The sequence below is a fragment of the Pongo pygmaeus genome, chromosome 1 (assembly GCF_028885625.2).
Source record: "Pongo pygmaeus isolate AG05252 chromosome 1, NHGRI_mPonPyg2-v2.0_pri, whole genome shotgun sequence".
In the NCBI taxonomy this organism is placed as follows: domain Eukaryota; kingdom Metazoa; phylum Chordata; class Mammalia; order Primates; family Hominidae; genus Pongo; species Pongo pygmaeus.
The window spans coordinates 98,658,332-98,682,836 of NC_072373.2; the positions used below are offsets into that span (position 1 = coordinate 98,658,332).

Consider the following 24,505-nt stretch of genomic DNA (forward strand, 5'->3'; position numbering starts at 1 on the left):
TTTTTCAGACTCAGACAGCTGAACAGCACTTGAATGAATCATTCGTATGTTGTACAGCGAGGGAACTCTGTGGGCAGCCAAGGCTCTGGAGCCAGGCTCCTTGTATTTGAGGGCCCAGACCCCTAGCTAAGATCTACTTTCCTGCTTCAGTTTACTAAAGGAAACACCTGCTCACTGAACCCTCTGGGCAACCCAGACCTTATCTTAACTCACTCCACCTAACGCCTCTCACAGCCTGTTCAGAACACCCTTCAGGGAAAGAGAATAGACTCTTAGGACTGGAGATGAGAATAAAGAAATTACAATTCACTCAATCCCAGCATCTCACAATTCAATCTTTCAGTCCTTATTTGGGATCTGAGAGGAGAAATGAGATGACAAATCCCAAATGTACAGTGACTTGAGGCTGAGTGTGGCATCAGCTCACTCAAAGTTATTTCTTCTACTCCCCAACCTCCTTACCCAGCAAGTTAGAATTCAATCTGATTTTAAAATAAGATCAAATAAATCTTATTTTAAAGTAAGATCACGGTGGCTCACACCTGTAATCCCAGCACTTTGGGATGCTGAGGCAGGTGGATCACCTGAGATCAGGAGTTCAAGATCAGCCTGGGCAACATGGTGAGACCCCATCTCTACTAAAAATATAAAAATTAGCCAGGTGTGGTGGTGTGCACCTATAATCCCAGCTACTCGGGAGGCTGAGGCAAGAAGATCACTTGAACCCGGGAGGCAGAGGTTGCAGTGAGCCAAGATCATGCCACTGCACTCTAGCCTGGATGATAGAGTGAGACTCCATCTCAAAAAAAAAAAAAAAAAAAAAAATTCCAGGAAAAGTGATGCCACCCGGCTTTTCACTGCTCTGATTAAGAAATTCCTCCTGTGAGGCTGAGCACACTGACTCACTCCTGTAATCCCAGCACTTTGGGAGGCTAAGGCAGGCGGATACCTTGAGCCCAGGAGCTGGAGACCAGTCTGGGCAACATGGTGAAACCCCATCTCTGCTGAAAAGACAAAAATTAGCTGGGTGTGGTGGTGCATGTCTGTAGTCTCAGCTACTTGGGAGGCTGAGGCAGGAGGATCGCTTGAGCCTGGGAGGTGGAGGTTGCAGTGAGTAGAGATCATGCCATTGCCTCAAGCCTGGGCAACAGAGCAAGACTGTCTTTAAAAAGAAATAAATTCCTCTTGTGGTTTAACTATAAAGTGTAACCCTCTTTTTGGACTTCATTTCCTCTTTTTTGCCCATGCCACCTTCACTGGCGCTAGAAGAAGATGGACCCATAAAGTAGGTCTGTATTTTTATAGCAACAGTGGACACATTCTTCCTTGGATTTGAACTACCATTTTACCTTTTTTAAAGTAAAAATAGCTATAGCAATCAAGGCACTCAATACCTAGGAATAATTTTAATAAGAAGTATGTAAATTCTACACAATGAAAACTAAAATTCTACGGATGGGGCACCAGTGACTTGAATGTATAGGAAGATTCTTATCATACATTCTCCTTTAGATAATCTAAAAATATGTGATTCCAGTCAAAATAACAGTAACAGAATAGAAAAGTAAATTATGGTTCAATATAGCCTCACAATATTATACTACACAGTAGTCAGAATGAAGGGACTAAAACTATACGCAATATGGCTGAATCTCACAGAAATAATTTGAACAAAGGAAGCCAGACACAAAAGAGTACATACTCTGTGATTCTCTTTATATAAAAAGCAAGAACAGGCAAAATTAGTTTATGGTATCAGGAGTCAGAAGAGTGGTTGTCCTTGAGAAGAGCAGCGACTGAGAGGGAACACACAAGTGGCTTCTGGGGCACTAGCAATGTTCTGTTTCTTGATCTGCTGCTGGTTACACAAATGTATTCCATTTGTGAAAATTCATCAAGATATATACTTGTCATTTGTGCATTTTTCTGCATGTATATTATAAATTAATTTTTTAAATTGTGGTAAAAAAACATAATGTACACAATTTTAAAAATTTTTAGGCCGGGCACAGTGGCTCACACCTGTAATCCCAGCACTTTGGGAGGCCAAGGCGGGCGGATCACCAGGTCAGGAGATGGAGACCACCCTGGCTAACACGGTGAAACCCCGTCTCTACTAAAAATACAAAAAATTAGCCAGGTGTGGTGGCAGGCACCTGTAGTCCCACCTACTCGGGAGGCTGAGGCAGGAGAATCACTTGAACCGGGGAGTTGGAGGTTGCAGTGAGCCAAGATCGCGCCACTGCACTCCAGCCTGGGTGACAGAGTGAGACTCCGTCTAAAAAAAAAAAAAAAAAAAAAAAAAAAAAATTTAATGATCAATGGAACAAAATGAAAAAAATCCAGAAATAGACCCAAATACATATGGCAATGTGGTATTATAAAGGTAGCATTCAAAAACAATGGAGAAAACATGGGTTATTCAATAAGAAGGATTTGAATAAAACAAAACAAAGTTGGATCTCTATCTCACACCTTTACACCAAAATAAATTCCAGGTGAATCAAATATTTACATGTACAAAGACACTATCAAAGTACTTTTAAAAAAACATAGGAGCTTTAAGAATAATCTTAAGTAGTGGGAGACTTTACTAAAAATTATATGAAACACAGAAGTCGGCCAGGTGCAGTGGCTCACGCCTGTAATCCCAATACTTTGGGAGGCTAAGGCGGGTGGAACACTTGAGGCCAGGAGTTTGAGACCAGTCTGGCCAACATGGCAAAACTCCTAGTCTACTAAAAATACAAAAATTACCCAGGTGTGGTGGTACATGCCTGTAATCTCAACTACTCAGGAGGCTGAGGCACGAGAATCTCTTGAACCTGGGAAGCAGAGGTTACAGTGGGCCAAGATCATGCCACTGCACTCCAGCCTGGGTGACAGAATGAGACTCTGTCTCAAAAAAAGAAAGAAACCCAGAAATTATCAAAGAAAATATTGATAAATTCAATTACATAAAAATTTTTAAAATTTGCAAAGAAAAACCATAAACAGGCTGAGGGCAATGGCTCAGGCCTGTAATCCTAGCACTTTGGGAGGCTGAGGCAGGCTGATCACCTGAGGTCAGGAGTTGGAGACCAGCCTCAAAATATACAATATACATAGAACAAACTTGGAAAAGGGAAAATACTTGTTATATGTATAAACAATATACATAGAACAAAGTGGGAAAAGGGACATACTTTTTTTTTTTTTTTTTGGAGACGGGGTCTCGTTCTGTTGCCCAGGCTGGAGTGCAGTGGCAATCTCGGCTCACTGCAACCACCGCTTCCCCAGTTCAAGCAATTCTCCTGCCTCAGTCTCCCAAGTAGCTGGGATTATAGGCGCTTGCCACCACGACCGGCTAATTTTTGTATTTTTAGTAAAGACGGGGTTTCAGCATGTTGGACAGGCTGGTCTCGAACTCCTGACCTCAGGTGATCAGCCCGCCTCAGCCTCCCAAAGTGCTGGGATTACAGGCGTGAGCCCCGCACCTGGCCGGGAAAATACTTTTAACTTATATACAAACAGCAAGTATTAAGAAATGACCCTATAACCAATAAAAATATGAACAGAATATAAAAACAGAGAATTTACCAAAAAATTGCCATTTAAATATATTAAAAGATGCTCAACTTTACTTATAAGAGCAATGAAATTTTATCTTGCAATGAGATAGCATTTACACTATCAGATTGTCAAAAATCAGGAAGTTTAACAGCACCAGTGTGCTATCAAACAGGTTCTTTTCATACATTGCTGATGGGAGACAAAATTGGTAAAATTTCCAAGGAAGGCAATTTGGTAATACTAACTAAAATCATTTTCAAAAATTGCTGGTGGGATGAAAATTATAAAAATCTTTGTGGGAGGAAGGGAATTTACAAAATTTATCTATCCAAATGAAAAAACAATGCACACATTTCTTTAACTTGGCACTTGCATTTCTAAGTATTTATCATACAGATACGCAAGAGGGAAATGAAGTATCCTTGCATATCAATAAACTGTTAAAGGTCTGGTTAAATATATCTTCATATATCCCTCAGGCATACTATGAAACTATCACTATGAGGCAGATACGTATATGTTGCTATGGAAACATTTCCAGACTGTATCAAAGAAAGTTGCAAAATAGTATCTATGTTATCAACTGGGTTAAAAAAAATGTGTGTGTGTATATATGTGTGTGTGTGTGTGTATATATATATACACTTTATATATTACACATATACACACGTTAACTATAGAATATCTTGTGAAATTTTTCACAAGAAACTGGTAACCCTAGTTGCCTTGAAGATTTATTCACTATAATAACCTTGTTTCTTCTGAATTTTGTAGAATGTAAATGTATTACTTATTTAAAACGCATATACATTTTTATATTAATAGAAAGCAAAACCTGAGGCCCAAAGGCATCTCCCTAATTGACAAAAGATACAACCTTGCGTTCTTTCAGCAAACATTTATTGCTCATCACCTGCCAGGTATTGTGATGGAAGCTAGTGCGGAAGATCCCCCAATGACCAGGATCGCTCGACCCCTGTCCCCAGGGTGAGCCCCTAGCGCGGGGCGGGGACAGGGTGGACCGAGTAGGGCGCAGCTCTGGGCTCGCGAGGCTCCCCGCTGCACGGAGGCGGTAGCAGGACCCAACCGTTCCTAACGGTCCAGGGACCAGGACAGCGTCTGGAATAAAATCTTCCAAAGCGAACTTCCGCCTGCGGAGACCCGCTCCCTTCCTCGCCCTCACAGAAACGCCCCCCGCCATCCCCCCCTCCCCCGGCGTAGGCCTTCACGCTGTCGCGTCGACCCGTTTCCTCGAATCCCCAGGGAAGGGTGGGCCCCTGGCGCCCCTACGGCCCGCCGTCCCCTTACCACCGCGGTCGGAGCCCGGGTCTCACTCTCCTGCCGCTGTTTCGGGCCACACCGTGTGTCCGTGCCTCTGCAAAGGAATAGAAGAGTGGGTCCTCGCTCTCTGCAGCGCACCGCTTGTCACTTGACCTCCTGTCCATCTACAAAGCCTATTTCATGTTTTCCAGAAAGAAAACGTTTTCCGTGTCTCTTGAGTCCTCATCGCCATATGCGGGGCCGGACCGATCTATGCAAAAGATTGCAAGAGAAACAACTGATGGAGCATCGCCCATCATGAGGCTGCTCTCCCGATGGTCACTGAGTTGTGGCACTGTCTTTGTACAAAGATACCAATTTTTGCGAACGGTGCCACTCATGATTCAACGCTCTCACGCCTAGGTCCCAGCTGCTGGAGCGCCGATTTTCCCCCAAGGGTTAGAAGATAGAAAACTCCTCGGTAATTGGCCTAGAGGTGGTCTGCGAGGACGCCGGGAAGCTTGTAATTGGCTGTTTAATTCTCAGCAGGTGCGGTCTCAATTAACAACATCTGCTTTTCCTGGATCTTATTGGCTGACAGGGTGGGCCTGCTTTGGATTCCATCCGGGTAATTGGGCAGTGGCTAGCAGCAGCCACGTCGCTCAGGGGCAACCCGCGGAAGGATTGGTTGTGACGGGAGAAGGCGACTGGTCGGACTGCGAGCAGGGTGCTGATTGGTGCTGTCGGGCTGCGGGGGCGGGGAAGTGGCTGCTGAAGCGCTGCCGGCGGGGCTCTCTGTCGGCGTGTGAGTGGGAGGCGGCGGCGCCGGTGGTTGCAGCTGGGCTGAGGCGCAAGGCGGCGCACTCGACGACTGACTGGAGCAGCGGTAAAGGCGGGGATGGAGAGCGAAGGTTTGGGGAGTGGGAAAGACAGGGTCATGGGCAGCCCTGGCCACTAGGAGACGGAAATGCGGGATGGAGGGAAGGGAGGGGTCTGGCGTGCCCGGGGCGAGGGAAGGATGTGGGGCGCAGCGGGGGAGTCAGAGCCCTGGGCTGTGAGACGCCGCTCGGGGGCAACTTGACCCACTGGGAACTCGTAACTGTATCTGAGGAAAATGCTCTGGTCACCCGCTTACGCCACAACGGACCCGGTGCGGGAGCGTTTGTGTTTGCCCTGAGTCAGTTCAGACTCTTCCACTGGGCCTTTTTGAGACTGAGAGCTGCCATCCATATATCACTTTGCCTTTAACTTTCCCCAGCTTTTTCTTTAGTTATCGCTAATAGGATGGCTGTTGACAGTCGTCAGAATAATACATTGGGGTTTTTGTTTTTCCAGTATCCCTCATTCCTTAATGCAGGTATCATCGTGGGGGTTGGCTGGAGACCTCTATTTCAAAGACACTTTTAGACCCTTTCCTTGTTTTGAGAGAAAGGGGTCGACACTTTTTTTTTTCTCCTGAATTTAAAATAAACGTACCAAGGATGAGAACATTGAGCTGCTTCGATTCAAGCATGTCACCATGTTGTAGGTTCTTTGTAGATTCTGGTTATTAGGAGATACTGGAATGAGTTATCTATGCTTTCATGGAGCTAACAATGTGATTTGACTGCTGATCACATCCTATTTGACTCCTGTCATTTTAAATGATAAGTAAGCCTTAGCGATGCATATCAGATAGTTTTTGGCAATTGTTCAATACAAATGTCAGGAAATTTCAAAGTTAGCTTTTACTGAAAACCATTATCTAACCACATTCCTCACTGAGCAATGATCCTCATCTTCTCTTCTTAGCTTCCCCTACAAACTGTGGTCTTAAGTTCTAGTATCTTCCTCCTTCCCATTCAATTTTTAAGTAATAAAATCAAACACAAGCTAGCAGTCAGTACTATGCAGTTATCCCCGTTTACATTATATTATTTTCCATTTCTCTTTAAGAGAAACTTATAACTGAAAGGATATGAAAATTGTGAACTAAACCATAGTGACAGATCAAGTAGAGTCTCATTTTTTGAGACATCAGCTGATAACTCAATTAGCACAAACTGATTTGTAATGTTTGAAGAGGAGTTAGTGAAATTTACCTTTTGCTTCAAATAGAAGTAGGCCAAAACCGCGCCTATAATCTCAGCTACGCCGGACGACTGCAGGAGTTCAAGGCTGCAGTGAGCTATGATCATTCACTGCATTCCATCCTGGGTGACAGACCAAGGCTTTGTCTCTAAATAAACAACAACAAACTCTCCAATTCATCTACTGTCCATCTCCATGACTGACACCTGGACTAGTCCCTGATTGGTCTCCTGCAGCCATGGTTGCTGCCTTCTATTCATTCTCCTCACCACGGACACAGATGTTAATCAAGAATGACAAGCATGGCATGTGTTATCAAGGGATATTGGGGATTCTGTGGAAGCCCATAGCAATGTAATTCAACCCAGTGTAGGGGGTCGAGATTGAGGGGCCTTGGCTGCAGAGGCCCCTCTGCACTTGATCTTGATAGTGTCAGAACTGGAAAACAAAAGTGCTGCTAGTCCTTTGGGCCTCTGTAAAGAAGTGTGATTATGACTGGCCATCAAAACAGATTTATTTCCCTTGCACACTGTATTGTGTAGAAATGACTAATGAGCTGTGTGACCTTAGATCAGTCCTTTTCTATCCCTTAGCCGCAGTTTCCCAAATTGCAACGTTATTAATGGAATCAAATAAGTTCTGTAGTCCCTTCTAGTTATAAAATCTTGTGATTTCTATGCCCCATAAGCATCAATTATTGCCAGTTTTTAAAAGCAGACAGCATGAAAATACAGATCCAGTTTATTCTTGTTCACAGGGCTAGATTTCAGTTTCCCAAAGCCTTTAAGACCTAAAGACTCCTTTCTGTCAAGATCTTCCTTGCCAGACAGGAAACTCCATGAAGGCAGCTGCCAAGTCTGTCTTGACTGTTGTGTCCTCAGGGTCAAGCACACATCAGAACTCGATATTTATTGGCTTGAATAAATGTCCATTTACTGCAGTTCGTTCATGTAGTATAGGTTTGCAGAAGAAAAGTGAGTTGTATTTTAATGAGATGATTTTCAACTATACACCATCTAAGAAATAAACCTTAAGGTTCTAGCTCCTTTCAACTGTCACATTGACCAAGAATTTATACAGTCGTCCCTCCCTTCGTTATCTGCAGGGGATTGGTTCCAGGAACCCCGCAGAACCCAAATCCATAGATGCTCATGTCCCTTGTATAAGATGCATATTATTTGTATATAACCTACAAATAACCTACACATCTTGCCCTATACTTTTTTTTTTTTTTTAAAACCCCTTGAGACAAATTCTTGCTCTGTTGCCCAGGGTGGAGTGCAGTGGTGTCATCAGTTTACTGCAGCGTCCACCTCCTGGGCTCAAGCCATCCTCCCACCTCGGCCTCCTGAGTAGCTGGAACTACAGGTGTGCAACACCATGCCCAGCAAATTTTTTTTTTTTTTTTTTTTTTTTTGGTAGAAACAGAGTCTCACTATGTTGCCCAGGCTAGTCTTGAATACTTGGTCTCAAGCAGTCCTCCTACCTCAGCCTCTCAAAGTGCTGGGATTAACAGGCATGAGCCACTGTGCCCAGCCTGTTTTGGTGTTTATGTTTCCTAGACTATGAATGTTTCCAAGTAGAAATTATTCTTCCTCCTTCTGTCCCCAACATGCTCAGCACACAAGAAAGAGCTAGCACTATTTAACCAAGACGCATTAATAATGGAAACAAGCTTTGCACTTTAGTGGTCATATAAGAAAATACCTAAGCCAGGCGCAGTGGCTCACGCCTATAATCCCAGCACTTTGGGAGGCCGAGGTGGGCAGATCACGAGGTCAGCAGTTCGAGACCATCCTGCCCAATATGGTGAAACCCTGTCTCTACTAAAAATACATAAATTAGCCGGGCGTGGTGGCGGGTGCCTGTAGTCCCAGCTACTCGTTAGGCTGAGGCAGAAGAATCACTTGAACCCAGGAGGCAGAGGTTGCAGTGAGCTGAGATCACGCCACTGCACTCCAGCCTGGGCAACAGAGTGAGACTCTGTCTCAAAAAATACATATATCTAAAGTAATCAGGGGACAAAAGAAGTCAGATCCTTTCTAGACACCAAGAATAAACCATCTCAATGTAGGAAAGTAGCAGTTTGGGAAGTGTGTATTCAAGAATTATTTAAGTCAAAAATCTCCTTTATGAGACAACTTGTTTCCTTTGCTTTGGTATATACAAAGATGCTTATATAATACCATCCAAACTTTCAGGATGGTGAAAGCTTTTATTTGCAGCCTATTTAAAAAAAGAGAAGCTAATGCTTATCCAATGAGTTGGGGAAAGAACCTCATAAATGAAAACAGTCTACATTAAACTCAACCCTTTCTGTCCTACATTCTAAAAAGGTCGGGAGAGAACAGTATTCCCTCAGATTGATAGTCTCTAAAAATGATATACTGAATTTACTGAGTAACTAATGACCCAAAGTAGACAACACACTTGAAAAGAGGTGCCCATCCCCCACCCCGGGTAGTAAAAGGCGGTTTTATTTTTTGCTCAGGCTGTTGAGTCTGGGCAAGAAGGTGGATTAAATTTGTTTAAAACCAGGATATAGAAAAAATAGATTTGGCAAACTTCTGGTAGTTCTCTGAAGAGCTTTATTCAGTTCTATTGATCAGTAAAACTGTGAGGCCAGATGCAAATTCTGGTCATCTGTATGACAGTGTAGTAGTCTCCCCTTCGTGGTTTTGCTTTCACTTACCCATAGTCAATCCTGGTCCAAAAAGATTAAATGGGAAGTTCCATAGGTAAACAATTCTTAAGTTTTAAATTGTGCACCATTCTGACTAGCATGGTGAAATCTCCATCCTGGCCCAGACGAGAATCCTGCCTTTGTCCAGCATTATCCGTGCTGTATATGCTACCCACCCCTTAGTCACTTAGTAGCCATCTTGGTTATCAGATTGAAAAAACCTATAGTTTTCAGTACTCCAAGGCATCCACTGGGGTTCTTGGAACATATTCCTCGAGGATAAGAGAGGATGACTGTTGTAAGAAATTTACCTCCAGCCTCCCTTACCTGACTATATCTGCTGCTCAGTGAGATTTCAGTGCTAGGTGTTCTCCTTTCTCTCTTTACTCTTCCAGATTGACTGCGCTTTCCCTGAAAGCCTAAGTTTTATTCCAGAGTAGGTTTTGTATTAGTGAGTATGTTTTTAGCCTTACCAGGATATAGCCAGTTTTTCCCCCCAGGGTGAAATACACTTTTGTTTATTATAATTAATAATATAATAATAATAATAATGATAATGATTGAATTTTTGTACCTGGAGGTAAATTATGGCATAAGTTACATTTACGCATTTTTAAGCAAATCTCATTTAAAGCCAGCTTGCTTTGTTCTACTAGATTGTAATATCTGGAAATACAGATATTTAGTTTTCAGTTTTTTATCACCTATCTTTAGTTTTTTAGTCTTCAGTGTTTTTTTAACCACCTACAGTACTTTCTACCAGTATTAATTTTGAATTGAATATGTTGATCAAAATAAAGAATAAAAATACAGGTGCTGTTACCCTGAGAGTTTAGGTAAAAGGAAGAGTGGGAAAGGATTTCTAAAATCACTTTACAAGGTTTTTTACAAGCAAATAATAAACCAGACTCAGGGTTAGAGATTAGATAACCTCTTCAAGCATGGGTACTCTTCTATGGGATTAATATTTCCTGCCTTACAGGGTTATATGACTATAAAATAAAATTATGTAATTTGCCTGGCATAGTAGCTACTCAACACATTTATCTTTTCATTTTTGTGTCTTTAGTGCCACAATAGCATCTAGCACATCATACTTACTCCAGCTCTTGTGTTGAGAATAAACTGAATGGACAGTGGCAAAGGCAGGAACGTAATTAAGCAATGCAGTAATCTAGGGAAAAGATAATGGTGTTTTAGAGCAGGGTCATAGAACTGCAAAGAGAAAAAGTGGTCAGATTCTGGATAATTTGAAAGTAGAGGAAATAAGATTTGTTGACAGGCTAGGTGTGCAGTGTGAGAGAGAGGATGACTAAGGGAGTAAGAGAATGCAGTCGAGGCAGAGCACAGTGGCTCACACCTGTAATCTCAGCACTTTGGAAGGCTGAGGTTGGTGGATCACTTGAGCCCAGGAGTTCGAGACCAACCTGGGCAACATGGTGAAACCCTATCTCTACAAAAAATACAAAAATTAGCCAGGCATGGTGGCATGCACCTGTAGTCTCAGCTACTGGGAGGCTGAGAGATGGGAGGATTGCTTGAGCCCAGAGGTTGTGGCTGCAGTGAGCCATGGTTGCGCCACTGCACTCCAGCCTGGCAACAGAGAAAGACCTTGTCTCAAAAAAAAAAAAAAAAAAAGGGAATTGCCATTTGCTGAGATGGCAAAGATTATGGGAAGGGGGTGAATCAGGAGCTCAGTGTTAAGGTTGAGATGTCTATTAGACATCAAATGGAGATCCATGTGGGCAGTTGAGAAAGGTCCTACAATGGATCTATTAATTTGGAAGTTATCAGCATATAGATAGGAGTTAAAGCCAGTCTGTGAATGAGACTTGAGATCACCAAGAAAGTGAGGTAGAACAGAGAAGAGGGCGAAGGACAGATCCCTGAGGCACTCCAGTGTTTAGAGGTTAGAAAAATGTGAAGAAACCAGCAACCGGGAGACTGATGGAATAGCCAGAAAGGAAAGAGGAAAACCAGGAGGGTATGCTATGGAGAAAGTGTTTCAGAGAAGAGGGATTCACCAGCTGTGCCAAATACTGTGGGGACATCTGGTAAGATGAAAACTGAGAATCAATCTTTGGATTGAGCTGTATGAAATCATTGATGACCCTGATGTGAGCAGTTAGAGTGGATTTAAGAAGAGAACTTGAGGACAGATATATTGACACTCGAGTTTTCTTTAAAAGGAAGAAAAGAAATGGGAAGTAGTTGAAGTGAAATCCAGGAAGAGTTTTCTTTAAGAACGGAGAATGTTTGTCTGCTGATGGGACTATCCAGTAGAGGGGAAAGAAAACGTTAATCATGCAGGAGAAGCAAGGAGAACTTGTGGAGCAGTGCTTTTATGAAAGACTTCAGTGCTAGGAGCAGAGACAGTTCATCTGTGGTCACAGGAGAGAACAGCAAGCATTTAGGCACAGGTGGAGGAAGGTGGGCAAATGTGTAGAAGCTTGTGGATATTTTCTCTGAATGCTCTCCTTTTTTAGTGAAATAGAAACCAAGGACCTCAGTTGAGAGAGGTTGGAGGAGGCAGCACGAGAGGTTTGAGTGGAGAGGGAGGCTGAGAAACTATGTGGAATAAGGAAATATAATGAGGAACATGTTAAAATTTGCTTGGCAGCAAAATGAAGATACAGTGTCAGAGAGAAACTCAGCACAAAAGCCTGTAAGAAGGCCACTGCAGTGGTCTAAATAAGATTTGAGCTTCTGAATCAGGCCAGATGCAGCATTGTTGATGTCATTAACATATAGGTAGTAATTGAACCCACATATGTGGATGAAATGGTCTGAAGAGAGCAGAGTGACATTAACAATTGATGGCACAGGATGAGAAGCCCAAACTTAGAAGGACCCTCCAGGGAAATAAGAGGAAACCAAGAGAAAGAGGGCACAGAAACAAAGGAAAGTTTTGTGGAGGGAGTGGCCACCTTCCTGCTACCACAGAGAGATGGGTGAGATAAGGCTCCATGCATGCCCTCTAGGTTGATTATCTTGGAAGTTACAGTTTTGGTGATGGAGCAGGGAAGAACCCCATTTCACTGTTCATTAAGGAGTAAATAGAAACCAAAAGTAGAGACAGTAAATGAAGACTGTACTTCCAACACAGATAATAGTAAGGCCTTTACTAAGCCTGGAATGGCATTTCTTGCAGAGGTAGCAGCTTCTGGAAAGCCCTGGAGGCATAAAAGGACTTAGATAAATAATTTTAAATAATTTATTATGAAATCTAAGTATATATATTTTAAATATTTGATTCATTTAGTTCTTTTTGTCTTTTAAAACTGACTTGGGTGGGGAAAGTGAAGTATGCTTCTATTTAATTCTATGTGTACCTTAGCTAACTTTTAAAAAATACCCTGTATCCTTTTTATATGAAATAAATTTTGAAATTGCTGAAGCTCTTGAAATTGGAAGGTAGGCAGTAGTAGTCTTTTCAGTAATAATGTGCTCCCATGCCTCTCTGCTATTCATACAAGGATTGGATGAAACCTCTCTCTTTTCCCTGCTTTGCTTGTTTCAGGATATAAGTCAGAGTACAGCTGAAAATGTCTACTGAACGGACTTCTTGGACAAGCCTGTCCACCATTCAGAAAATAGCCTTGGGCCTTGGGATCCCAGCCAGTGCAACAATTGCCTATATCCTATACCGCAGGTATAGGGAAAGCAGAGGTACGTGAACCCTATGACTGTGCATGTGAAAATGTTCAGATATACTCCTGCCTTGTTAAATTGAAAAAAAACTCTTTCCTTGCCAGGTATGTGTGTGTTTTGTTTTGGGGTTTTTTTGTGGGGTTTTTTTGAGACGGGGTCTCACTCTGTCACCTAGCCTGGCGTACAATGGCACAATCTTGGCTCACTGTAGTGTCGACCTCCTGGGCTCAAGCAGTCCTCCCACCTCAGCCTCCAAGTAGCTGGGACCACAGGCCTGTATTTTTTGGAGAGATGGGGTTTTGCCTGTTGTCCAGGCTGGTCTTGAAGTCCTGAGCTCAAGCAACCCACCTGCCTCGGCCTCCCAAAGTGCTAGGATTACAGGCATGTGCCTCCATGCCTGACCCAGGTATTGTAATTGACTCTCTGTGAGGAATCTTTGACTAAAATTATTTAGTCTTTTTTTTTTTTCTTTGAGACAGAGTCTCACTCTGTCGCCCACACTGGAGTACAGTGGAGCGATCTTGGCTCACTGCAACCTCTGCCTCCCGAGTTCAAGCAATTCTCCTGCCTCAGCCACCCTAGTAGCTGGGATTACAGGCATGCGCCACCACTCCTGGCTAATGTTTGTATTTTTAGTAGAGACGGGGTTTCACCACCAGCGTGGCTGACCTCAAGTGATCCACCTGCCTCGGCCTCCCAAAGTGCTGAGATTACAGGCGTGAGCCACTGCACCTGGCCTAGTCTTTGCTATGTTCTTACATAGCAAAGTAAGCTAGTCTATGAAATGAACTCATTTTATAACTCCATTGATGTGTTTTCTTCAGCAACATCAACACAGCAAAGAGTTCTTTTTTAATTTCTATACTCATCTTTTTTATATATTCCTTTTCGCTAATTAGTTGTTAGTAGAAGGCACTTACCTCAAAGGCTGGATCTAGAGAATAGGACCTAGAGAAATGACTTATGTACATATCAGTCTGGAGAAGTTCTGAGCCTAATGGACCCCTCATGTAACTTTTGGCCTTCATTCTTCTCCAATAGTCATGTCTTTGGAGAAGTAGTTTGCCCAAACCCCAGCACCTCTTTATTGCAGAGTCTGCTTTTCCCATTTTAGCATCTGAAACAGTGTCCCAGAGAAAATGCCCATCTCTGATCCTTTGGGACCTTCTAATTCCCATTCAGATGCCACTTTTCGTTGTTGTTATGGTTGAGATCCTCACTTTATCTCTTGGATCGGTGTCTCTTTGACAGCCAGATTCTGGGGAGGACTGGTAGTTATAATAGCTTTGGGTGTTATCTAAGTCTGATCTGATGAACAATGATCTGTGCAGAAGAGCGGCTGACATTTGTTGGGGAAGATGACATTGAGATAGAGATGCGGGTTCCCCAGGAGGCTGTGAAACTCATCATTGGCCGGCAAGGAGCCAATATTAAACAGGTAAGTGTGTGAGTAGGCAGTCTGCTTTCCCAAGGATTGATTCTGTTTATTGATTTCTTGTTTCCTTCCACTGACCCCATATCACAAAACATTCACATGCTGTGTGTGTGTGTGTGTGTATGTATGTGTGTGTGTATATATATACACATATATATATATATTTTTTTTTTTGAGATGGAGTTTCGCTCTTGTTGTCCAGGCTGGAGTGCAATGGCATGATCTCGGCTCACTGCAACATCCGCCTCCTGGGTTCAAGTGATTCTCCTGCCTCAGCCTCCCGAGTAGCTGGGATTACAGGCACTTACCACCACTCCCAGCGAATTTTTGGTATTTTTAGTAGAGACGAGGTTTCGTCATGTTGGCCAGGCTGATCTCGAACTCCTGACCTCAGGTGATCCGCCTGCCTCGGCCTCCCAGAGTGCTGGGATTACAGGCGTGAGCCACTGGGCCCAGCCAGTATGTATATTTTTAAAAGAACAAATAGAGGAACTTTTTAGCTAACTAAACTTTTTAGCTACTTCCCTTCTAGAGAAGAGTACTTCTCCCTAGAGAAAGGATGGCTTAGCTTGAAAGATGGGTTTTTGACTGGGTGATTGATTGTCAGCATGGTATAGCTTGAATTATCCTTTTTTTTTTTTTTTTTTTTGAGACAGAGTCTGGCTCTGTCACCCAGGCTGGAGTGCAGTGGCGTGATCTTGGCTCACTGCAAGCTCCGCCTCCCAGGTTCACGCCATTCTCCTGCCTCAGCCTCCCAAGTAGCTGGGACTACAGGTGCCTGCCACCACTCCCGGCTAATTTTTTGTATTTTTTGTAGAGACACAGTTTCACCATGATAGCCAGGATGGTCTCGATCTCCTGACCTCGTGATCCGCCCACCTCGGCTTCTCAAAGTGCTGGGATTAGAGGCGTGAGCCACCGCGCCTGGTCAAATTATCCTTTTCTACTATGGAATTAATGAACTCTCATTAATTGACAGTAAATATTGAATGGCTACCTAGTTCTTACCATCTTCCATTGTTCAGCTGAAATGTCAAGAAAACAAAATATTTGATTCTCTAATCCAAATAAAATTAGTAAGGGGAAAGGATTCTAAACACAAAGATAAATGGGTTTGAATTCACTGCTATTTGGGGTTATATTTGTTACTAATCTCCTTCCATAAAGTGAGGACTGGTTGTATAGATAGTAACTGAGGTTGTATGTAAAGTAAGATAGTAACTGAGGTTGTATATAAAGTAACTGAGGACTGGTTGTATAGATAGTATTAGCTGATGCCTTTGGCTAATTCTGTCTACCTCCAGGGTTTGTTTTAGAGTGTCTGTAGCTGGGCTCAAATGGGAGCTCTTCCAGAATGTACTGCCAGATGTCCTTTTCTTTGCAGCTGCGGAAACAGACAGGTGCTCGGATTGATGTGGACACAGAGGATGTAGGTGATGAGCGAGTGCTGCTTATCAGTGGTTTTCCTGTTCAGGTGTGCAAGGCCAAAGCGGCAATCCATCAGATCCTGACAGAGAATACCCCAGTGTCTGAGCAGCTTTCAGTTCCCCAGAGATCTGTGGGCAGAATCATAGGTACCACTGGATGGCTTCCTCTACTGCTTCCTTTATTCTTTACCTTTGCCCCTCTTTCACACCTTCCCAGGGTTTTTTCTGACCTAGTTCCCCTTCACCATGTGAAGGGAAAAAAGGGACATTGAGACCAGAGGTTTACTGTTTGTAGAACTGGTGGTAAAACTAAACCTGTTTCCTCAAGAAGTTGTATGATCTGAACCTTACAAATTTATTCTTTAAGGGTTCTAGTAGATGTATTATATTTACCTTATAATTGATTTTTAAAGGGAAGCTTGGGATGCTCATGTTATCTCAAGTCTTTCAAGACAGTGCTCTAGAGGGTACCTTTTATGCTTTCCCCTAGAGCATCACTTAGTGCTGCTGTTAGAGGCAGAGAAATGTCCTGTCCTTGATCCAGTGTTCTGACACACTGTGTAGCATATCTTCTTGTGACCTGATATGGCCATGCTGAGTGGTCAAAATGAAAATGACATGAAGTTAGCCAAAGTGTAGAGTTTAAATAAAATGGAAAAAGGAAAGAATATGGTATTCTTCTTTTCACAGTAATGATTTCAGTAGCTCCTGCTTTCCATTCAACATCTTGTATTTTGTTCACTTTAGAAATGAGAACTGATTCTCTTCTCCTAGTATATACAAAACAGTGATTTCTCCAGTAGCTAAGGTTGGCCAGGAGGGAAGGGCAGGTTTTTATGTATTGTTTAATGTAGGGAGAGGCGGCGAGACAATTCGTTCTATCTGTAAGGCCTCTGGAGCCAAAATTACCTGTGACAAAGAATCAGAAGGGACATTGCTACTATCAAGACTTATAAAAATCTCAGGAACACAGAAGGAGGTGGCAGCAGCCAAGGCAAGTAGCTAATAGACTTGAATTATACCTGAGCATGAGAAGATCCTTTTACTCTATCCCAGGTCAGAATATCATCCTTTCTCTTGTTTTCCACAGCATTTGATACTGGAGAAAGTTTCAGAAGATGAAGAACTTCGGAAGAGAATTGCTCATTCTGCAGAAACCAGAGTCCCACGCAAACAGCCAATCAGTGTGAGAAGAGAAGACGTGACAGAGCCAGGTGGAGCTGGAGAGCCAGCTTTATGGAAAAACACCAGTTCTAGCATGGAGCCAACTGCACCCCTGGTGACTCCTCCACCCAAAGGAGGAGGCGACATGGCTGTGGTAGTGTCAAAGGAAGGTTCCTGGGAGAAACCTAGTGATGACAGCTTTCAGAAGTCTGGAGCCCAGGCCATCCCAGAGATGTCCATGTTTGAAAGTATGTAACAAAGAGGGAGCCCATTAATCATAGAAGATAGAAATACTGGCTTAGATATTGGAGAGATTAGAAGGAATGCTTTCTCTGTCTGAGCAGCCAGTATAATATGGCTGGGGTCAGGAAAGAAGATTCAGTAAGATATTTTGAAGATGGGATGGAGGCAGAGTCCACACCAACAGTTGCTGGACAGTTTGAGGATGCAGATGTTGATCACTGAAAATGATTTATGCAGGTTTAAGATTCTGCTCCTAATTATGGGAGAGAACTTGGTGCCTCTTCCGCTCTGAAGCAAAGTTGATGAAAGTCTTCTTCCTTTTCCAAAACCTAACCTGAACTACTTTCTTGAGACAGACTATATTAAGACAAGTTGTCACCAGCAAAAGATAGATACATGACCTTTATTAACAAAAATGAATTAACCAAGAGGATATTTGTAGTTTATTATTTACCCCAAAACTTTCTGTGTCTGGGTACCCTCTGAGTAGGCCTATAATTCCTGCCTTCACTGTTTGCATTTTCTGTAAGATAGCAGACCTATGTGGTGAGAATGCACAGGAGCTTGAAGGTATAAGTAGACAGGATGAGAAGGAGAGAACTCGTTTCCGCTCTGTTATAACCTCTTAGGTTATATCCTTTAATTTCCAACCTTTTAGGTTAGTTTCTGTAACAGAACAAATGAGTCTGGGATAAAGTCCTCAAAGTACTTCAAATGGTAATTGTTTTGTTTTTGTAACAGCTTAACAAATAACCTAGGTTCTCTGTTTAAAAAAAAAAGAAATACTGGCTTAGGGTGTGGTGGCGCAACCTGTGGTCCAACTACTTGGGAGGCTGAAACGGGAGAATCACATGAGCCCAGGAAGTCGAGGCTACAGTGAGCTGGGATTGCACCATTGCACTTCAGCCTGAGTGACAGTGAGATCCTGTCTCAAAAAAAAATAAATAATAAATATTTTTTTAAAAAGAAATGCTGGCTTAGAGTACCCAAAATAGGAAGCAATAAAAAGTCTTTTTTCATGAATACACTTATGTCTATCATCACAGATATTCCTTACTGGTAATATTTTACTTGAATTAATACTAAACATAAATATTTTTCTAAATATAAAACAGCTGATGAAAATGGCAAAATAATGCTGACACAGGAAACAAATGAGTAATACATCAAATAATTGGATTTACATGATATTGTTTCTCTAGACATACTTTTTTTTTTTGAGACAGAGTCTTCCTCTGTCTCCCAGGCTGGAGTGCAATGGTGCATTCTTGGCTCACTGCAACCTCCGCCTCCCAGGTTCAAGTGATTCTCATGCCTCAGCCTCCCGAGTAGATGAGACCACAGGTGCACACCACCACGCCCGACTGATTTTTGTATTTTTTAGTAGAGATGGGGTTTCACCATGTTGGACAGGCTGGTCTCGAACTCCTGGCCTCAAATGATCCACCCACCTTGGCCTCCCAAAGTGCTGGGATTATAGGCATGCACCACCACGCCCGGCCTAGACATACTTTATCAACAAGTAAAATTCTCAGCCAGATTTTATATTGCCTTTTTCATTACTGTTTTTAAAAATCATCACTATTGAAAAAGAAAAGGCTGTGAGCTTTCTCTTCTGTACATAGGTGTTGGTGTGGGCAAAGAGGACCTGGGTCCCCAAGAAGCTCACAGACTTGTCCAGGGTCATGTAAGGAGTCAGTGGTAGAATGGGATCTGGAACAGGCCCATGTCCGTCACTGTCCATGTAAAGATTGCTGTCCATGTACCTTTTTACTGATCCATGCTGCAGCTAGCATATGGAGGTTTACCTTCTGTATAATTGGTGACTGATTTGAATATGTAGCACATGACAAAGAATGTAAGTTGTTATTACTCAGTTACATGGAAAGGTACAAAGGATAGCTTAGTATCTTTCTTTAGGATATTCTTGTTTGATTCATCCAGTTGCCTCTCCTGCCATTTTAAAATGGTAACAGCCATTGGTATTTGTACCTCTCACTACCCTGGTTAGTCTCTTCATTCCAACCAGAGATGGGTCTGATGTGGCCACCATCCTTATCTCTGTGTCCAGTCCCCAGTCCTGACTTCAGTTTTCATGCTGATGAGTACCTAGAAGTCTACGTTTCTGCTTCTGAGCACCCTAACCACTTCTGGATCCAGATCGTTGGCTCCCGCAGCCTGCAATTGGATAAGCTTGTCAATGAGATGACCCAGCACTATGAGAATAGTGTGGTGAGTTGCCATAGGGACAGGGCTGGGGTTTAATGAAAAGAAGGCATATGTTTTTCATTGTACTCTCTTCCTTTCCCTGTGGAGCAACTACTTTTCTTTCTTCCTCCTGCGATTCTGTTTGTGAGCCTACCGCTTTGTAACTCTCTGCCTTTCTCCTCCTCCCCACATACAGCCTGAAGACTTGACTGTGCATGTAGGAGACATTGTAGCAGCACCTTTACCTACAAATGGTTCCTGGTATCGAGCCCGGGTCCTCGGCACCTTGGAGAATGGGAACTTGGACCTCTATTTTGTTGACTTTGGAGATAATGGAGATTGCCCACTGAAGGACCTCAGGGCTCTCAGGTCAGTGCTGAGGTCAGCTCAATCCCAACTACTGACTCAGTTCTGGCCATAGGGTGGTGAGCTGTTGGCAATTGTCAGGGGGATTTGGAAGGGAACCTGTTTACAGAGAGCAGATGGTTGTCATCTCATGTTAGTTGGTTCTTTCTGAAAGCAGCAATATAAGATGTTTTTGGCCCCAGGATTCTAATTTTAGTTTCTTTTACTTCAGGAGTGACTTCCTAAGCCTTCCATTTCAAGCAATAGAGTGTAGTCTGGCACGGATCGCTCCCTCAGGTAAATTGGTCATGCCACCTATTGAGCTTACCTCCAAATAGAATAACTTTCATACAGTTCATTGGAAGGAATTCTCACATTCCCAGGCTTTTTGAATTCTGGGGACTCAGGTGCCTTTTCCTCACCAGCACTAGCAGCAGCCAGAAACTTGCCTGGCAGACCCAACCCAACCAGAGAAGACACAGGTGCCTTCCTGAGTAGAAAAGGGTAGTTCCAACTTCCCTCCAGGGTATAATCCCCACCCCTATCAGCAGTAACCCCTACAATCTTTTGCCAGGTGACCAGTGGGAAGAGGAAGCTTTGGATGAGTTTGATAGACTCACTCATTGTGCTGACTGGAAGCCTCTGGTAGCCAAGATCTCTAGCTATGTCCAGACTGGGATCTCAACTTGGCCAAAGATCTACTTATATGATACTAGCAATGGGAAGGTAAGACTGGCATTCACTCACTGCTTGCCATATCTTCAGTATATTTATAGCCTAATTTACTTTTTCTTTCTCAGAAACCCTTATCAGATATTACTCTTACTGTAAGATCCTTCTCACCATCTCACCAAAGGAATGTCTTTAAAGTGTCAGTCCTTCTGGCTTGTTTCCTCAAATTTGCCCTTGCTTACTGAGAGAACATCATTCCCTTTTCATTTTTCTTCTCAGAAACTTGATATTGGGCTAGAATTAGTACACAAAGGATACGCAATTGAGCTTCCTGAAGACATAGAAGAAAACAGAGCTGTCCCAGACATGTTGAAGGACATGGTGAGCCATTGTAGTTATATAGGGTGCTGCTTCCAGGCAAATCTAGCACATAGACACTAAGGGCTTCTAGTCCTGATACTGTGTTAGCTTTCCTAAGGACTTTGAGCTCCTCCAGTAGTTGACCAAAGGAGCATTTTGTCCCTCTTGGTGGCCAAATGCAACTGCCTTAACCAGGTCCTATGAGAAGAATGAAAGGGTGGCCTCTTTTTTCCTAAAAGCCAACATGTTCCTCCTTTTTTCCTGTTTTCATCCCCTCAGGCCACAGAAACAGATGCCTCTCTCAGCACGTTGCTCACTGAGACCAAAAAGAGCTCTGGAGAGATAACACATACCCTGTCCTGCCTCAGCTTATCAGGTACAAGCAGTATTTCCTCCCTAGAGCATCTTTGGAGATTAACTTTTCTCATTCAGTCTTTCCAAACTAGGGAGGTTAATTGAAGGCTTGGTTCCTAGTCAGGTCATTGAGCACCAAGAGGTCCATTTTTCTTTTGGGGCAGTGTCTAACTTTCTCCTTCTTATTTATCTTCAATAGAAGCTGCTTCTATGTCTGGTGATGATAACCTTGAAGATGACTACTTACTCTGAAGTCTGGGCTTCAGCTTGCTCAGCCATCTGCTTTGCTGTGTGAGTGCAGCTATCATCTATCTGTAGCAACAGGAAAGTAATGAGGGTGACAGTGGGGCACTTGCTTTGATTCCCTCTTTTCCATGCCCTGTCTTAATATACTTCTTTGCAGCTGCTTTCCTGCAGCTTAACTTGCTCTCAGATTGAGCACTTTCAAGCTTTTTGCGTATTTCTGTCTTTGGCAGGATTTGGCTTAGGAATTGGTGCCTGGAGGAGAGGAGTGTATGATAAAGGATCAATGCAGTCCTTCCTTTATTACACATACAGTCTGACTTGCTGTGGACCAAATTCATATTTTCCTCCCATCAGACTACAAAAAAATTGGACTACCATACTACAAGTGTGTCTCCCCCATTCCACCTCCTGATCCCTCCCCAACCCTCCAGTGTTTGAATACTGCTGTGTTACTTCCAGGCCATTCAACATCAGGCTCAGTCCCCTCTACCAGTCATGATGCACATTACTGCTAGGCTGTATCCTTTTCGAGGCTGGGAAACAGTCAGGCTTTCGTCATTGGAAGTGATGATTCTGCAGACTTCTGACTCACCTTATCAGGTGACTCCGGTTAAGGAAAGCTTTTGAGTGGTGAACTCAAAGACTCCAGTTGAATCAGGAGGCAAAGGCAAAAATTAGCATAATTATATTTAAAAGCCTCAGGAAGTGGGAAGAGAATACTGCCTCCCAGCCTCAATTGCTGATATGTTATTGGAGACAGGCTTTTGAAACTGCTCCAGCTATTTCTCTGTAACCTTTAGTTAAAATATAAGTAGAAAGGAGACAGGAGGCTCAGGAAATTTTCTAAATTGCTAGTATAATATCTATATGTATACACACATATACACCCGTGGAGAGAGAGGAAGAATATAGAGTCCTGTTTAAATCATTTAGAGGATTTTTTTGCTGAATAAAGTTCTCAAGAAAATTTTCTAAAACCAAATTCTGATTGAATCACAAGGTGGAAGCAGGCTGTGAGCCTAAATCTGGTGAAAACTGCCAACTGCCTCACAGAAAGGAGCACATCTATGAAACAAGTGTCCCTCCCATATACATATTCATATTCTTTCTCTAAAGTCACTTCAGAAATAACCATTCACTGGCTGGGCACGGTAGCTCATACCTGTAATCCCAGCACTTTGGGAGGCTGAGGCAGGCAGATTACTTGAGGCCAACATGGTGAAACCCCGTCTCTATTAAAAATACAAAAAACTAGCTAGGCATGGTGGCATGCACCTGTTGTCCCAGCTGCATGGGAGGCTGAGGCAGGAGAATCACTTGAACCTGGGAAGCGGAGGTTGCAGTGAACCCAGATCGCACCACCACACCGCCAGCCTGGGCAACAGAGCAAGACCTTGTCTCAAAAAAAAAAAATTCACTAGGAACCAGAACCAATTTAGGTTTAGGCTGTGTGAGTAAGACCCCACCTATACTATTCAAAAGAAAAGGCCCAGATTAAGATTCTAGAAACCTGGATTCTAGGAGCAGCTCTGGTAAGTAGCTCATGTAGTCTTAGAGGAATCTTTAAGGAGTAGATCTCCACTGTAAACTTTTTGCAAAATTTTAACGTGTTTCCTTATAGCATCTTTCCATTTCTGACAGTACTGTGAGGCTCAAATGAGAGGCTTGAAGTACTTGAGGTGCTTGAAAGTAAATATAAATGTATAGTAATGTGGATGGTAGAAAAATGGCAAATGAACTTTTTTTAAGGATAAAGCAAGATAAACTAGAAAATTTAAAACTAGCACATAAGGATGCCTTACACAGGTCTTTTTTTAAAATTTAGGGATTAATAACATCTACCTCTATACTACATGGCAACTATATTTTCTCACAACCACAACTCTCAAAATTTATTTTCTCAGAAAAATCTCAGTATTAGCCAGGCACCGGTGGCTCACACCTGTAATCCCAACACTTTGGGAGGCCGAGGCGGGCAGATTGCTTGAGCTCAGGAGTTCGAGAACCAGCCTGGCACCATGCTGAAACCTCATCTCTACCAAAAATACAAAAAAATTAGCCAGGCGTGGTGGTGTGTGCCTGTAGTCCTAGCTACTTGAGAGGACTGAGGTGGGAGGATCGCTTGAGCCCAGGGGAGCAGAGGTTGCAGTGAGTGAGCCAAGATTGCACCACTCCACTCCAGCCTGTGTGACACAGCAAGATGCTGTCTCCAAAAAAAGAAAAGAAAAATCTCAGTCCCAATTAGCAGAAAGGCTCTAGTGAAGGAACGGCTCTGGTGAGTAGTTCAGGTACTCTTGGAGGAATCTTTAAGGAGCTTCCATTTATTTGATGTTTCAGATGTTGGCTGCAATGAACTCGCTGAGGCATGCTCAGCACTGGAACTGGTGCTACCAGAGTTCCTTAGGGAACCTTTACTCTTTAGAGGTCCCTGATATAAATCATTCATAAGACTTCCTACACTGGAAAATGAGTATTGTCTCATTCTTACCTGCAATTTGTTACTATGTATAAAAGTCTTTTTCTTTAATATGCCTTTAAGTCTTACCTGTTTACAGCCCATTCTGATGGGTTCTTTGTCATTCTGTTAGTATAACCCAGTACTTTTCCTGCTGCCTGGAATGCCCTCTTCTATGTTACCTATTCTGTCCGTTGAGATCCCCCAACTTGGGCCAAAGCCAAGGGATCTATGTGCCTTCTCTGGTTTTCTCCACATCTGTAGCACCTCAACTGAAATATATGGATAAAAACAGCCCAACAAAGCTCAGTCTTTCTGAACTAGGGAGTTCACTGATTAGTGCTCAGCAAATGGTTAGAATAAATGGGGAAATAGTTTAG

At 42.9% G+C, this 24,505-nt stretch overlaps 1 protein-coding gene and 1 long non-coding RNA gene across 7 annotated transcripts; one reads left to right on the plus strand and one right to left on the minus strand.

Moving 5' to 3' along the window:
- Positions 1–1,695: 1,695 nt before the first annotated feature.
- Positions 1,696–5,354, minus strand: LOC129030235 (uncharacterized). 2 transcript variants are annotated; one of them, XR_010123588.1, is made up of 2 exons: positions 4,861–5,354; positions 1,696–2,278 (listed from the first exon to the last, which is right to left on the minus strand). It is a non-coding gene; the product is annotated as an uncharacterized LOC129030235 (long non-coding RNA). The 2 variants fall into 2 exon arrangements; XR_008500594.1 differs by lacking the exon at positions 1,696–2,278 and adding an exon at positions 4,436–4,671.
- Positions 4,611–24,425, plus strand: TDRKH (tudor and KH domain containing). Of its 5 annotated transcripts, none has more exons than XM_054475305.2 (14): positions 4,611–5,361; positions 13,086–13,234; positions 14,548–14,654; positions 16,036–16,225; positions 16,933–17,072; positions 17,169–17,490; positions 19,557–19,717; positions 19,890–20,062; positions 20,271–20,335; positions 20,613–20,764; positions 20,990–21,091; positions 21,350–21,446; positions 21,624–21,715; positions 21,901–22,652. In XM_054475305.2, exons 2-13 carry the CDS (start codon positions 13,111–13,113, stop codon positions 21,674–21,676), a joined length of 1,686 nt encoding a protein of 561 aa, XP_054331280.1. In that variant the 5' UTR covers positions 4,611–5,361; positions 13,086–13,110; the 3' UTR covers positions 21,677–21,715; positions 21,901–22,652. The 5 variants fall into 5 exon arrangements, with proteins under 5 accessions (XP_054331280.1, XP_054331260.1, XP_054331308.1 ...); XM_054475333.1 differs by lacking the exon at positions 21,901–22,652 and adding an exon at positions 24,008–24,425 and having other exon boundaries at positions 4,669–5,698; XM_054475295.1 differs by having other exon boundaries at positions 4,669–5,698.
- The last annotated feature ends 80 nt before the right edge of the window (positions 24,426–24,505 follow it).